General features: G+C 42.3%; 1 protein-coding gene and 1 non-coding gene across 4 annotated transcripts in view; one reads left to right on the forward strand and one right to left on the reverse strand.

The window, feature by feature from the left end:
* The first annotated feature begins 9284 nt into the window (after positions 1 to 9284).
* Positions 9285 to 9339, forward strand: LOC112233094. Its single transcript, XR_002950725.1, has one exon. It is a non-coding gene; the product is annotated as a U7 small nuclear RNA (small nuclear RNA).
* Positions 9340 to 13383: 4044 nt separating this feature from the next.
* Positions 13384 to 15378, reverse strand: part of LOC112233051 (paired box protein Pax-7) — a 63357-nt gene continuing 61362 nt past the window's right edge. For 2 of the 3 annotated variants that reach the window (XM_024400428.2, XM_024400430.2), the window contains one exon: positions 13385 to 14208. In XM_024400428.2, the coding sequence (XP_024256196.1) occupies positions 14093 to 14208 (116 nt within the window). In that variant the 3' untranslated portion in view covers positions 13385 to 14092. Of the gene's footprint in view, positions 14209 to 15378 lie in introns of all 3 variants that reach the window. The other variant, XM_024400429.2, reaches the window with a different exon arrangement.

Raw genomic sequence — 15378 nt, forward strand, 5'->3', positions numbered from 1 at the left:
ATTCAATTCACATTTCCAAACTTCAAAGTGTTTCCTTTCAAATGGTACCAAGAATATGCATATCCTTGCTTCAGGGCCTGAGCTACAGGAAGTTAGATTTGGGTATATCATTGAGGCAAAAAAGGGGGCTATCCCTGAGAAGTTTGACTGTATATTATTAACTACCTATGGGATTGCAAAACTTTAAATAGACTCCATATACATTAGCCTACCTATTTATTAGGCTACAAGTTCCAATTAAATGATAGATGCGCATGGTAATTTGTTGTATGGCTACTTCACATCATGGCCAGAAAAGGTGAGGAATTTATTCTGCATTAAAAGTCGTGAACAGTTGATATTTTACATTGAAGTAAACCAGTGGTTCCCAATCAGGAGTACTAGGACCTCTGGGGGGTCCTTGGCCTATCCATAGGGGGTACTTGAGAAAACTGGTGAGACCATAGGCTTACTGGGAAAAATGCACACGAGGGGGTACTTCAGGGGTAATCTGGGCAGAGCAAAATTCAGTTGGTGGTACAGTAATCGAAAAAGGTTGGGAACCACTGAAGTAGGCCATGTAAGGCCTTTGATGCTGTGATTTATTTCTTAACAATATTTCAGAAATCGCTGGTAGTCCTGCAGAATTGCTGTGCAATAGAGGCACTTATACCAAGGCAGGACACAGAAACCCAATAATCTATTGATAAACTAAAAATTGAACAATTAGTATTTTACATAGAGGTGTGGGCTGTAGCATTTAGCCTAGTTTTAAATTGTTTTGAATATACAATCAATGCGCAGACAGACACTAGGCAGCATTGGTGTTTAGTTTGAAAACGTCACCAGTAGCAGTGCGTGGGTAAAATCATTGGGGAAGCCAAGCTAGAAAAGAAAGCCATGTAGCAACTTACAGTGCCTTTGGAAAGTATTCAGACCCCTTGACTTTTTCCACATTTTGTTACTTTACACCCCTATTCTAAAATTGATTACAAAATATTTTTTTTTACTCATCAATCTTTCCGAAGGCATTGAATGTATTGTCAAAATTGAGTTGTTTGCTCTATAATCTGTTAGTTCATATGCCTTGCTGATATATAGGCTAAGGCCGAGAAAATAAGAAGACACAGCGGCAGAATAAATTCAACCACACAAAAACCAGAGAGCAACCCTTGTCCTGTGAAGTCCACAAAGCATATTGCATGTAACAAACAGTTACATGAACTACTGTATGGTCAAGCAAGTTAATGTTTCTGACATTTTTCGACTACTAAACAACTATTGATTTAGAGTTATCTCAAGTTGCAAAAAAAACAGGAGCTGCCTCCACTATTCCAGCAGCATTTCAACTTCATCATTTCAACATCATCAAATTGGGGTGCATTTGCGTAGATAAAACATGTTGACTCACTCTACTTGTAAAGAAACGCCAAAGCCATCCTCCACTCTTTAATTTTGAAAGAAACGGTCTATGACTCCGTCATGCAGAACAGGCTTTTATTTTTGTTGTCCTAGGCTACCTGGCTAAAATGCTTGCTCTCTAGCCTAACTTCCTTTCATGGGCAACGTTAAGCTAGTTAACATAAGCTTTCTACATCTAGATCTAACTTCTATCCTCTCAGGTCAGGGACACAATGTATGAATTTATGGTTGGATCAGAATCGTGGTTATAATCATTGGCCAGTACAGAAGAATTAAGTAAAACCACAAGTCCAGATCCCTATCTCCATGCATGGCTAATTTAGGAAAGGGACAATTTTTGGTAGCTAGCTAGCCACCGGAGGACAATAACACAATAAGATGCAACAATTCATGTTGTTTCTGTCAATGATGTTTGCTCTCAATTTTATTGGAGTGAAGCCAAATCCAAACTGGCTTCCCTTGACCCTTTTTTGGGGGGGGCGCTACAGGACCATTCACAGTTGAGCTCACTCAGTTTAGCTCAACACTGATTGGCTATTATTTTATACTTTTTTTATCAAGGGAGGCCAAATTCTCGCTGGCTTCCCTTGCATTCAATGCTATGGCGGCAACAATGTCATACTCTTTTTGACCAGACAGCATCATATAGATGGCCTACACATACAGAGACAGGGGGGTGCTGTTTTGCTTGCTTGGATGCTTTCTCAGGGTGAGATACATTCAGCCTCTTGCAAATTAAAGGAAAATAATTAACACTGAGAGACGAAATATGAATTATTTTATACATTTTTTATTTTTTGGGGGGGAAGCCTGGCTTCCCTTCGCATCCATGAATACACGCCACTGAAAGTCACTGCAAAGTATCAAAACATTCTGCCCACACCAAATTGTTATTGCTCTTTCTTATAGAAACTGCATTCCATGGCCTTAGTTTCAATAGTTTCAAATAATACAGCAAATAAAGGGCATATTGTAACCATAAAAGGTGAATGGTTTACCAGGTGGAGTATTAATGCTTGTTCACACATGCTTTACAGGAAACATGCGCCAAGTTTAGAAATCTAAATATTTTTATATATGCTCAGAATTTTTAGAAATGGCGAAGGCAGAAATTTTGTGTGAAATTTATGAAACGATTATAAATGAGGCCCCTATTGATCTCATGTTGTTACCGTGTCAAATGAGTCTAATACCAGACAGCTGCTTCAAGTTCTCAGCTCCTGCCCTCAATTAAATTTTGACCTATCAGGAACATAAACAATTGCAAATCCCCTCCACTGTGCCACTGCGCCAAACCCTTGGCAACGGCAGCGCGTTAGGCAGTTCCGGGAGGTGGTTGTCCAGGGGCATTTCACGGAGAGCCTTTGGCTTCAACATTTTAGAATGTCCCCACCAACATTTAAGCATTTGTCTGAGAGCATAGGACCATTTATTGGACCGATATTGCCTAGCCCTTGTGCTCCTGTACCCACCAGTAAGTGCATTGCCATTGCACTGGACAAGCTGCCACCTGTGCCAAATATCGGATGATTGTAGAGTTGTTTGGAGTCAGCAAGACTGTCTGTACAGCCATCAAAAGGAGGATGAGGAGCCATATCAAGCTGCCTGGAGATATAGAGGCACGGGAGATAACGCGTCACAACTACCTGACACATGGTGTGCCACAGGTCTACAGAGCACTGGACGGGACTCATATCCCAATTCTTCCCCCATTAGAGGGATACCAGGATTTGGTTAACAGAAAGGGCTGGCCATCCAACATCCTACATGTGGTTGTGGATAACAAATACCTAATCAGGGTTGTTGTCTTGGCCACATCCAACCTGTACAAATAACCTCAGACGTGAACCCAGGCTGAGGTTGATGTAGAAGGAGTGTAAGTACCTCTCCTGATCGCAGGAGATCCTGCATATCCTCTCCTCCTGTGGTTGGTGAAGGGCTTCTCCAGGCAGAACCTATCCGAGTAGTTACGGAGCACACATTTGGGCACCTCAAGGGGAGATGAATGATCCGCTAACAAAAACACTCCGACATCCACCATCATTGCCACCATCATTATGCGCATCTGCGCAATATTGGACTCACTTGGACTCCATTACTTTGTTGATTGCCCCTTTATATCTGTCTGTTCCTCAGTTTGTTTCCGTGTCAGCATTGATGCCGTTATGTTTTCCCCTGTCCAGACGCTGTCTTTGTTTGTTTCTTGTCTGTTATCCATTAAATGTTCACTCCCTGTAATTGCTTCTCATCTCCCAGCGTCTGTCCTTACGCTATTGACGCACCTATGTGTCAATCTAAGTAACATAACAAAAAAAATCCTATAAAAATCCATCAGTTTAAGCTAGCTATTTCAAGCTGCTTCTCAATCTCCCGCATCCGCCTATGTCGGCCTTTCTCATCTGGTGGTGGAAGGTGGCCGAGCTACAGCAGTATTTGTCAGACAATGAGATCCCGAAAATCATTCTTGTCAAAAAAACGTCTGTAGCGTCCGAACGGTTTAACCTACAAACTCTATGGAAAGGATGTTCTCCATTTTGCTCTTTGACCCCCACAAGTGTCACGGGACTGGTCTGGAGGTAATGCAAATGGTAGTATGGAGGTGTTTTGTGCCAACAAAAATAAGGGGATAATAAATGTGTCCAAAATATATATTTCCTGAGCTTTCTTATATCTCCTAGATATAACAAAGACACTTCAAAACCTTAATCTTTATGATGCATTTTTTGCAATTCATGAATGTGTTATTCTATGCATTTCTATGGGCTATAGTACCTAAAGGGATATTATAGCCCCCATTGTATGACCATCTTAAAACAATTCCATATTTAAGCTTAGTACCCCTCCCCCTTAAAGGGTTTAAGGAAGTAGACATTTACATTAAAGTCATTTAGCAGACGCTCTTGTCCAGAAAGCCCTACAGTCGGTGCGGTAAGACAATCACATCGAAGACATTGTAAGTATAAAAAAAGCAGCTATTACCGAAATCAGTGCGAGTAAGAAAGCCAAGAATAGCACAGCAATTGTTGTTCATATTTTTGTTGTTCAAAAATCTATTTGATTAATCTGTCTGTCTTCCCGAACCCTTATTCAATTCATTCCAATGAATTGATTAACAATGCTACTTGACCTCACATTTGTGCTGTGTTGAAACACCTTCAGTTAAGCATAGCTAGCTTAATGCTGCACAGACAGACACTGTCAGTGAAAGTAAACACCAGTGGACTTGAGATTCTCCTCCTCTCTGCCTCCTCTCAGAAGGGGGTTGATGTAGCTGGGCCCCCCTACTGGGCTTCTCCTCCCCCAGTCCCCCTCACCTCCTCCCCTGTTACGTTTGCAAAGTCCAATTTTCAGGTAATATTAGGGTCGTGACAGACAGCGCAAAGGGCTTGGTTGGACATAATGGCAACAGAATAGTAAATATGAGGAGAGCTAAAATGGGTGGGGTGGAGGTTAGGGACATTTCCACGGAGCAGAGGGGCGCAGTGCGGTGGAATAGATTTTCCAATCGAGTGTGTCACATTAGATTTTCAGAGGTTGCCGGGTGGCAGGTACATGTAATTAGTAACACTTTAGCGTTGTAATGAAGCTTTTTATTTAGCCGCAACGTCGGCTCATGAATGCATAAGGAGCTGCTCTCCAGCTGTGCCCGCTAACCCGTGGTGGGGGGGTAGAGGGAGAGCCACGGGGGGCCGGGCTGAGGCAAAGCGATCTCTCTCTCTCTCGCTCTCTCTTGCTCTCTCTCTCTCTCTTTCTTCCTTTCTGTCTCTGCAGCTCTCCATTGTACCTGTGGCCCCACAGTGAAAAGGGGAGCGCAGCTGTAAGGAAGCCAAGCCTGCAGCATGGCCACTTTCCCCACAAGCCACTGCTTCAGAGGGCCTCACTGTTCATTTCCTTCTCATCTCGGGTGTGAAATCGCCAGCGGTGTGGCACTGACCTCCGGTATTATGGGGTCAAGTGCTGAGATCTGATGTACGTCTGTCTCTCAGGTCCCGGAATCTGACAGACAACATATATTGAGGAGGAAGGTGTAGGGACCTGTAGGTGCATGTGTGGTGTCAACCACAACTAAGGGATGGGTATGTCACTTTATCATGTCTTAACATGTGATAATACCTGCCTCATCAGTGGAGAAGCAATAGCAAACATTTTAGTTATACTGTTAAATGAAATTGTCATTTGAACAAACAGCAGTATGCATCACCCAGAGCCCCCCACGGCTCCTCTACCCGCCAAGAAATTAAACGCCTCTCCTTGAAATTAAACGCCTCTCCTTTCATATAGCTCCCAATTTATTCTGACTCTCAATCTGAAACGCACAAGTTAACATCTTTTCTACTCAGGCAGATTTATAATCAGGTATAAACAACTACTTTGGTGTGGATTGAGAGAAGAGGCAAGAGAGTAGGGGAAGGGGGGGTTGAGAAGAGAAGCATCTGAGCAGATAACCATTAGATATGATTCCCACGATAAGAAGCCATCATTTGGCTCTAAGAGATAACTGCAGGGGGTGCCAGGCTCAACTGCTGCAATTTAATGTTTGTTTTTTTCTCTCCCCTTTTTCAAATTGTTATCTCATCTGTTGAAGGGGGTTTTCATCTTAGATGATTTTCGTCTCTCTTTTTTTGTATCATCCCCAGAAGGTGAGATCACAAGCTTGCAGAAGGCAGAGACGGGCATGTTCTGAAACGATGGACAAAATACAAATATTTGAAAATGTATTTCATGGTAATTATGTCAAGTTTCATGGCCCCAGCACAGTACTGAGGCACAGCCTGGATGCCTTAATTTGTATAGAAATTGTAATCATTTGTTCATTTCAAGGTGAAAATTACATTTTTTTATTTAAATTGTATCCTGCGTGATAGGCTATTATCTAGAAAAATTGTCTCTGTGTATTAGTCTATGCACAGGCTTCATGCCTGTTAGGAGCTCCCTTCTTTTAAAAAAGGGTTTATGTACGTATTCCCTGACTAAATATGTGGTGGGGTTTCTTCTTTATTTGGGTTTGCCACTGTCTCAACTCATTTTTCGTGCTCTGCATTCATATGAATTAGTCTGAAAACTCAACTGATCTTTACTTATGTAAATAAATACAAGACCTCTGCATTTTTATCTTATCTCATATTTGGACTTTTCTGCATTCAACAACTTAAGGCTCTTTCAAGTTAAAATCCCAAGGGCGTTCTTTCTTTGCCTCCTTTTTTCCCTTGGTGAGATGGCGGGCGATGAGGGTGGCGGTATTGACACTTCGTCTGGCGTTGAAAGGGAGAGTTTACAGACGAGGCTAAAGACTTTTGGTTCAAATGTGTCGACTGGGCTCTTTTCGTCAACGAGGCTGATTGAGTGTCTTCGGAGAGCAGCGGGGTTAGTAAAGACCTCCAGTTTCCTCCCAGCTTAATACTGAGAGTGATGCTGGAGTGTGGGGATTAGCGAGCGGGGTTCTAGGAGAGGGCAGGGAGGGGGAGAGGGTAGGGTGCATAACACCAGAGGTTGATATTGAGGACTGTAATCGTACATTCAGGGGATTGGTGATATAGGCCTAGCACATGAAAGATGGAGGTTTTAAGAGGAACTTGAAATGAAAGAAGGGTGGGTGGAAGGGTGGGGGGGGCTAGTTCTGAAAATGTTGCCTCGTACCCTTTTGTAGTCAGCTAGAATAAAATCTGTCACCGAAATAAAAGGCGGCCCAGGAATGACAGTGTTAGTTAAAAAGGATACATTCTTCTCCCCAACAATCTCTCCTGACTTAAGCGCACTACTTACCATTCCAGGTTATTAGCCAATCATGACGATCTGTCTCCGTAAGCTGATTGTGGGAATGTCGGAATCCAGTGGAATCCCCTCAGCGCCCATCTGAGAGCCGCGGCTCAGGTACCTAATGTATCCTGGAATAATTATAGGATTTAGGGAGATGTTAGGCTTTGTAAGTGCTTTCATTGTGACATTTTCAAGTGTTTGACACAGCAGACTCAGAACGACACAATACCCCAGGGGGCTGGTGGGAGCAGGGAGCAGAGGAGAGAGGGAAGGAGAGGAAAGGCCAGGGGGCGGGAGAGCGGGAGAGCGGCCCTCGAAACTTCTTCAAACAGGTTTTAATCATTCCATACCTCCTGGCGGTTTTTCTTTCTGTCATAATGATAACGTTGAACTGACCCAAAATACTCATTACTGAGAAAGTGCGGGACCTTGTACTCTCGGCTGCCAGGTTAATTGCTTTAATAGATTACTCCCTTGCCAAGTGTTTTCAATATGTTATCTCTGTATAATTAGAATTCAAAGCGCCAATATTTTTTGTCTTCTCAGACCAGAACTCCAATACAATACATGCAGTAATTAATCATAATAAATAAAATAAAATCTTTACTATACATTTCCACTTGTAACATGGAATATAGCAGGTAACGTAACATTTAAATGTTTTTTTCTACATTTGATGGGCGGCCCTGTTGAGACTCCTCCAATGTTTTCCCCAATGATGGGTGCGTGTGTGGTCATCACGCTTTCGTGACGTTTCATTGAAGAACCAAGATTTGCTGACTGTATCAATATATCAGCGAAACTGCATCAAATATTCCCTAGGGGCTATAAAGTAAACTGTGATGACTTGATCCATTTTGCCATTATGGGCATGTCTTCATTAAATAGAATGCATTGAGTGGCTGGTTAAATCAGCCTACCCAGGGGTGGGGTGAACCAATCAAGGTCCTGGATGCAGCCTGGCTGCTCTGAGGGCCAACTCTAACCCATTATTAGTCACGAGGAACAGTAGTGTGTTTGGATAGAAGGGCTGGGTCACAGAGAGTGGGGAACCAGTGAGCTGAGCCCCCCTGGTGCAAAGCCCTCACTCCATAGCCAGGTTTGAGATTATTGACTGGATTTGAATATTTTAGCCAGGGGTTCTCCTCAAGGTGGATGGGAACTGATGTAATGGGGGGTTACATGCTCCTCTTTCCCAAGTGTCAGTCATGTACAGTACCTCACTTTAATAAATTAGAAGATAAAAAGGCAAGTAGGTTCATATTTTTCTAAAGGTAGAATCTGTAACTTTAATTTCCCAAGCAGCTACAACCGAAGTTACTGCAAACACATTTGGCCTAGAATTTGCACAGAAAACACACCTCATTTACCAAAACAAGTACAGGCCGTGGGCAGCAAGGTTGACCATAAGTTAAAGTGACAGAGTGCGCTTTTAAGTGTGATCACTTTTAATATTTTCAGTACAGAAATTGAGAAGAGACATTCAATACAAACAAACACACACACCACACACATAGACACTATAGACACTATACTGTACTGTACTGTACATGTGTGGCTCAATTGATTGAGCATGGTGCTTGCAACGCCAGGGTTGTGGGTTTGATTCCCACAGGGGACCAGTATGAGAAAATGTATGTCCTCACTGCTGTAAGTTTCTCTGGATGAGAGCGTCTGCTAAATTAATAAATGGACCCAAGACATGCTGCCCAGAAATAGCCTCTGTGGTCAGGGGCAGTATCCACAAAGCATCTCAGAAAAGGTCCTTGGAATCCTTTTCTAAGACATTTAAAAAAAACTCCCAGCTCAAAGTGGGTTTTAGGATTATGTTAAGACACTGCTCAGACAGGAGTAAAATCAATTCATAAAATGTTATCTCAGCTGGTATTCACGACAGTTTGAGGTGCCTCAAAGGAAAGATAGTGATGATGCTCATTGACATTGTTGCATATGCCCACATAAAAAATACTACAGTTTACTATAGAATGCTACAGTACTTACTATAGAATTCTGTAGTATACTGTAAAATACTATTCTACATACTGTAGTATCCCTCGATCATGTAAAAGAGCAAAGAGCAAAAGTGCTTAACTCTGTTCAGAACCCAGTTCTACCTACAAGATATGGAACGTTTGCTCTTTTAGTATTTCTCCAGTAGGTATCCTCAAGGAGAATGCCCCCCCACCTCTATATCAAAGATAATAATACAAAAATGTCCCCAAAAACACTACAGTAAATACTACAGTACACTATAGTTTGCAAAAACACTACAGTTATTGCTATGCTATATTCTACTCTTTTTCAGACTACAGTATTTATACTATCGTCAAGTGTAAATACTACAGTATTCGCTGTAGTGTTTTTGCGGGCTGAAGACTGCAGAAACACTTTAGTGAATACTACAGTAAAGTCCTCCAAAAACACTACAGTGAACACTATAGTATTCCTACCATAGTATACACTATATTATTTTTCCATGTGGGTGATGGGGAATAACCAATTATGATGAGTCATCGCCAGCTGTGGACTCTATAGCAAGCTTTAGACAACCATCAAAAGTTGCAATGGTAAAATGTTTGATATCATTTTCGCCTGATACGATCAATTTGTTGGCATGCTTAACCTTTTTTTTTTTTTCAACAAATTCTGATAGTTGTTAAAAGTGGATTTTAAAAAATAATATTACCGTTATATTACACTCGTCACTCTCGTCACTTCAGTTGAACAACTCTAAATTGCTTTGGCACAGTAGGCATCAAGTCACAACCTATTTTTTAACATGATGATGATGATGTGGTATTGGGCTCCAAAAGGATCACTTGAAATAACATGATGTGTGTTTAATAAATAATCAAAAGACAAACGTGTGATACTGATTAGCCTAGCTAGTGGTTCTAAGTATTTAGGCATATCATGTGAAATAGGCCACGTGAAATGATTGTCACAAGTGCAAAACATTATTTTAACAACTCCAAAGCAATTGCATGTGGCACAAAACACACGGCCTTTTTCTATATTCAAGACACCTCCTGGTAACTCTCAACTGGTTTGGACAGCTCTCCTAAATCTAAACTAAAGAGGCTTGTGCATAAAGGTTTTATTTTTACCCATAACAGTAGGAGTAAAATGTTTCCATTCTCAGCCCCAATTTCCTACTCTAAGATGCTTTGTCTATATGGGCCCGGGTCTGAGAATTTGATTTGATTTGATTTGCTAGGCTTCCCATTAGCCGACACCAATGGCGACAGATAGTCTTACTGGGGACCGACACATAACGAGGGCCCCAATGCCCCGAGGGCCTAACATCCCCATACTGCCTCCTCTGTGAGGTCACGAAGAAAGTCCCCGCTGTAGTGAGGCCCCTGGTAACACTGGCTCATTCAACTCTGGATTGTACAAATGGGGATTCTTGGGATCTTAAATCACTGATCACTGTTACTTTATAGATGTACTTGACATCAAAGCTTTCTGGAATGTAGTAGAAAGGGGATATTATGATCGGGTATTTTGTCCTATGAGCTAATGTGAATTTCTGAATGTAAAATGCCTGCATTAAATTGCTCGTCTATTCTGCCTATTACAATTAAAGATTTGATTGTCATGGGGAAAATAACAGTATATTTGAGAAGCAGAGGTCAACACTATTTGATCACAGTAAACCAGAACCAGATCCCGTATGAAATATACAGCAGTACTTATACAAATGTATGGTACTTAGGTACTGTATAAAGTACTAAATAAGTATAAAGGACAGTGAAATAAAAGAGTCGACCAAGCAGTGGTCTTGGTCCAGTTTTAGAGCTTTAATTGATAACAGTTACGCCAGTGTTACAGTCAACACACCAACAGGCTGAGGGTAGTAAATGCCAATACAAGTTTCCCACTACTCTAATACTTCATACAGTAGAATAAATTATGCCATGGTAATATACACACATGCTGAACAGAAATAGAATAAAGCAAGAGTAAAAAAAAACTACAGGTAGGCGGGAGGCGGGGGCAACTGGTGTAGAGGGGGAGGTCAGGGACGCGGGTTTTTTTTTCTCTGTTTCTTTTCGTAGAAAATACACAAATTGGAAGGGTTGTGGGGAGCACTGATTGGCACAGCAGCCGTAAAGTCTGTGTGGGTTTCCTGAAAATACTGATTGGACTGGTTTGGATGAGAGGGTGTGATACTTCAAGGATTTTGGCAATGATCTACTTCCCAGGAGTCAGATGAACTCGTGGATACCATTTTTATGTCTCTGTGTGCTGTTTGAAGGAAGTTGCTAAATTGCTCTAGGGGAATTGCTTTGTAGCGTTAGTGCAATGGCTAGAAGTCATGGTAGCAGATACCCATAGACTCCCAGTCATTGTGCTAACGCTAGTTAGCAATGGTTCACAATACTACCTCTAACTTCCTTCATATTGGACAGAAACATTTAAAAAAGGTGTCCACAATTTCATCTGACTCTGGGGAAGTAAACAAAGGGCCTCATTGCCAAAATCTCGAAGTATCCCTTTAAGGTCCTGGAAAGTCATTCAGGTATGTGTGTGTCCAAAATGAGCATATGAGGCCATGTTACCCCACAGCAAGTTCAAGGGTCAGTGTCCGCGCCTCATGTTATGCCCCAGGAAGAGATAGGTAAGTGCGGGAACGTAAGATGTTGTCTGTGAGGGTTGACAGGAACACTCCATTGGTCCCAACAGGAGGGGAACGTCTGTTAAAATGGGGGAAGAATCAACTTCCAATAGGAATGTAAATGTGAATAATGACTTTTTTTCTCTCAGGTCTGAGTTCCAATTCAATATTCCTGCTCTGATACACTTTTTCATGTGAAAATGTCTCAGCTGTTCTCTTGATCAGTGGATATTGGTTAACATCCATATTTTCCAGTTACAGAAATTGGTGAATTGAGTGGTATTGTTCATGTTCATCAATCATTTTTAAGAGCAAAAGCTAAAATACAATTTGTATTTTTTTTTTTTTTTTTTTACATCAATACAACATAGTAAAAGGAGCAAATGAAACAAACAAATATTCAGGAATGTAACACAAATATACATTGTAAGACTTCAAGAGATGCAGCATTCACTCAACCATCAATGTCTTCTCAACCATCTCAACTCATAATCATCATTGATATGTTTTAGTACAAAACATGTTTTCATATAAACAACCCATACACAATCAGATTTTGAATGAAATATTCACTGTTTGTTTTTTTACTTAAGCAGAATATGGTTGGTTCCAATACGATCAGATTCTACAGTTTTAATATTAACGTTTTATTTTACATATGTTATGTATTGGGGGGCTATTTCATATTATATCAGACTGATGTGAATACTATACCTTTTAAGAACTTAGAGTCATTTTCTGGGATGCATAATGTGAGATGCAGATAATAAAACAGTTTGTATGGCACAAATATTCAATACAAATTGTCATATCTTGGAATGGTTTTCAAACAAAATAATGTAAAATAGAAAATAGAATGAAATTCCATAGTTCAAGTACTTTGTGATTTTGGAATGCTGCACCACTCTTGTTTTAGAGAGAAATAATGCAAATATATTGGTCATAATTTTGTAAGACACACATACATTAAGTATGACACACTAAAACCGCCACTACCCATGAAAAGACCTCCAAACAACCTCGAAATGGTAATGGCAAGTAATGATTGACCTAGCGTTAGCTAAACACATGGATGTCCTTGAACATTGAACATTTTCTTCCCCTCAAAACAATCCTCTGGTCCCTGTAGCCAATCAATGCCTGGGGGAGGCTGGGTGAAGCGGACCTCTGGAATTAGGAGTTTCCCATTGGCCGTTCATTCCCAGATGATTCTGAGGAGCTCAACGTCCCACAGAGTAGCCTTTAAGTTCCTTTAGAAATGTCGGGCACGAGATTAGAGTGGGAAGGTCAAAATCCATGACATGAGAGGCTTCAGTAGCAAGCTGCTATCAGACCTTCTCAACTTTCTCCCTCTCTTTCTCCCCCCTCCCTTCTTTCTCTGTAAGCCCCTCCTCCCTCTCTCTTTCACCCCCTCCCTTCTTTCTCCATAAGCCCCTCCTCCCTCTCTCTCTCTCTCTCTTTCACCCCCTCCCTTCTTTCTCCATAAACCCCTCCTCCCTCTCTTTCTCTCTCTTTCACCCCACTCCCTTCTTTCTCCATAAGCCCCTCCTCCCCTCTCTCTCTCTCTCTCTTTCACCCCCTCCCTTCTTTCTCCATAAGCCCCTCCTCCCTCTCTTTCTCTCTCTCTTTCACCCCCCTCCCTTCTTTCTCTGTAAGCTCCTCTAAATCATCTGTTCAAATAATACCAGCAAACGCCAATGAAATCTTTGACAAAATGGAAAGTAAACAACATTGTAACAATAATTATAATTTTGAACAGCAATAGGAACAGCCACAGTTATAATGACAAATGGAATTATAACACCAGTAGCTAAGTACCGTAACAAATGACCTGGTCCAAAAACTTGGGAATGAAAGATAAGCTACACTTGTTCGGCCTGCATGTGCTAACTCTTGGTAGCGTAGGTCGGGCAGGCCATTTCAATATGGGGCCCAAGACAGTAGGAGCTCATTCCCCTCTAGCTCGCCATAGCCCTGTAAGGGTCTCTTGGTTGAGGATGAGAGGAGGAATTGTGAAATGGTTGAACAGTGGAAAGAGACTGTAGCTACAGCTCTCTGCTCCTCCTCCTGGAATGGCTGCTTCAATTTCAGTCCATTTCTCTCTTCGAGACTACAAGTGCTTTGATCTTCTGTCTTGTCTCTCTCCCACAAACACACACAAAAACAGAAACACGTCTGCACACACACACACACACTTCTGGCTCTCCCGTTGGTGATGGAGGTGGCGGTGAGAGAGATAGGGGTGAGGGAGAGGCGCCGGTAGCAGGTCAAGGGGCTAGTGTGGGGGAGATGGGGGACTGTAGTGCGACTAATCTAGTAGGCCTGTCCCGTCTCCACCTGGAGTAGTCCCAGGACGGCTGAGTGGTCTCCCAGCTTCATCCTCCGCTGGCTGGACAGGCTCACGTTCTTCGCCAGGTAGTCCACAGCAGCTGCAGATGGAAGCACAGGACAAATACACACGTACTTAGCCTACTGTGAAAAGACACCATCATAATGAATGAATACAATTAAATCAAGCAATCAATAATGTTTGATTTTATAGAGATTTTTACAAATACATTTGGCACATGTACCGTATTTAGCAGTAACCTGGGGCTTCCTTTGGTTCCCCACCTGCAAATGCTTTCTCTATAGTCACTACCCATTCGTGTGTACGCGTGTTACAGAGACAAACATTTGTGTGTGTGTGCATGTGTGTGTCCCATTCAAAACACACATCCTGTTCAACACGGCCACGGTGTGACTAACTAACTAACCCGGCCCCCAGGGTTCGGCCAGTCATCCAACCAGGCAGGGCTGTGACTGGACGGATCTCTGATCTCCTGAATTGACTGACCGAATACTAGAATAGAACTTTATCAGGAACACGTGTATACTCTCACCTGCGGGCAGACACTGGGTCATGGGGTCAAACCCCAACTACCTACATTCCCCCATGACAACCCAGGGGCTGGGTATTGATCTAGCTCACACCTCACACTGTTTCAATTTCCCCACACAAGCTAAAAAGACATTAGGAGAGGCTGATTGGTTGGGGCAGAGGTGTAGCCAATGGGCCGCAGGGCTGGGCGTCAGGGGGGACAAACAGAGGACAGGAGAACTAGGAAGGAACAAGGGGGCAACACTAAGGAAGCCCTCCATTTAACACTCCATCCTAGTGATGGGCCACGTAGGGAACAACGTTATGGAACGTGCAGGTAGAAATAGATTGTGTGTAGCTCTGTCTGTCTGTCTTTGCTGTGTGCACGTCTGCATTGATGTCTGCGTCTCTATCTGTCCGTCTCCTATGTGCGTGCCTCAATTGGCTCTTTTGAGATTGTGTCCAATTCAAATGACTGATATTAGGAGAAAATGTGTCATCGCCGAACAAAGGAGCCAACCGGAGGCCAGCTTATACAGCCTTAGACATGGCACAGACAGGCTGCTGAAGGTGGATATTAGCATGCTGGCATTAGGGCTTATTGGCCCGTCTTCCCTTATTTTTTATAAACATGTCTAGTCTGTCGCTCTTTCTGATGCTCCTCCCCGCTGCAGGTGATTTGAACCCCTTCTTTTGTCAAAAGAGGAGCAAGTGGAGAGGGTGTGACAGGAGAGGGGCA

Source organism: Oncorhynchus tshawytscha, linkage group LG16 (assembly GCF_018296145.1).
Source record: "Oncorhynchus tshawytscha isolate Ot180627B linkage group LG16, Otsh_v2.0, whole genome shotgun sequence".
Lineage (NCBI taxonomy): Eukaryota > Metazoa > Chordata > Actinopteri > Salmoniformes > Salmonidae > Oncorhynchus > Oncorhynchus tshawytscha.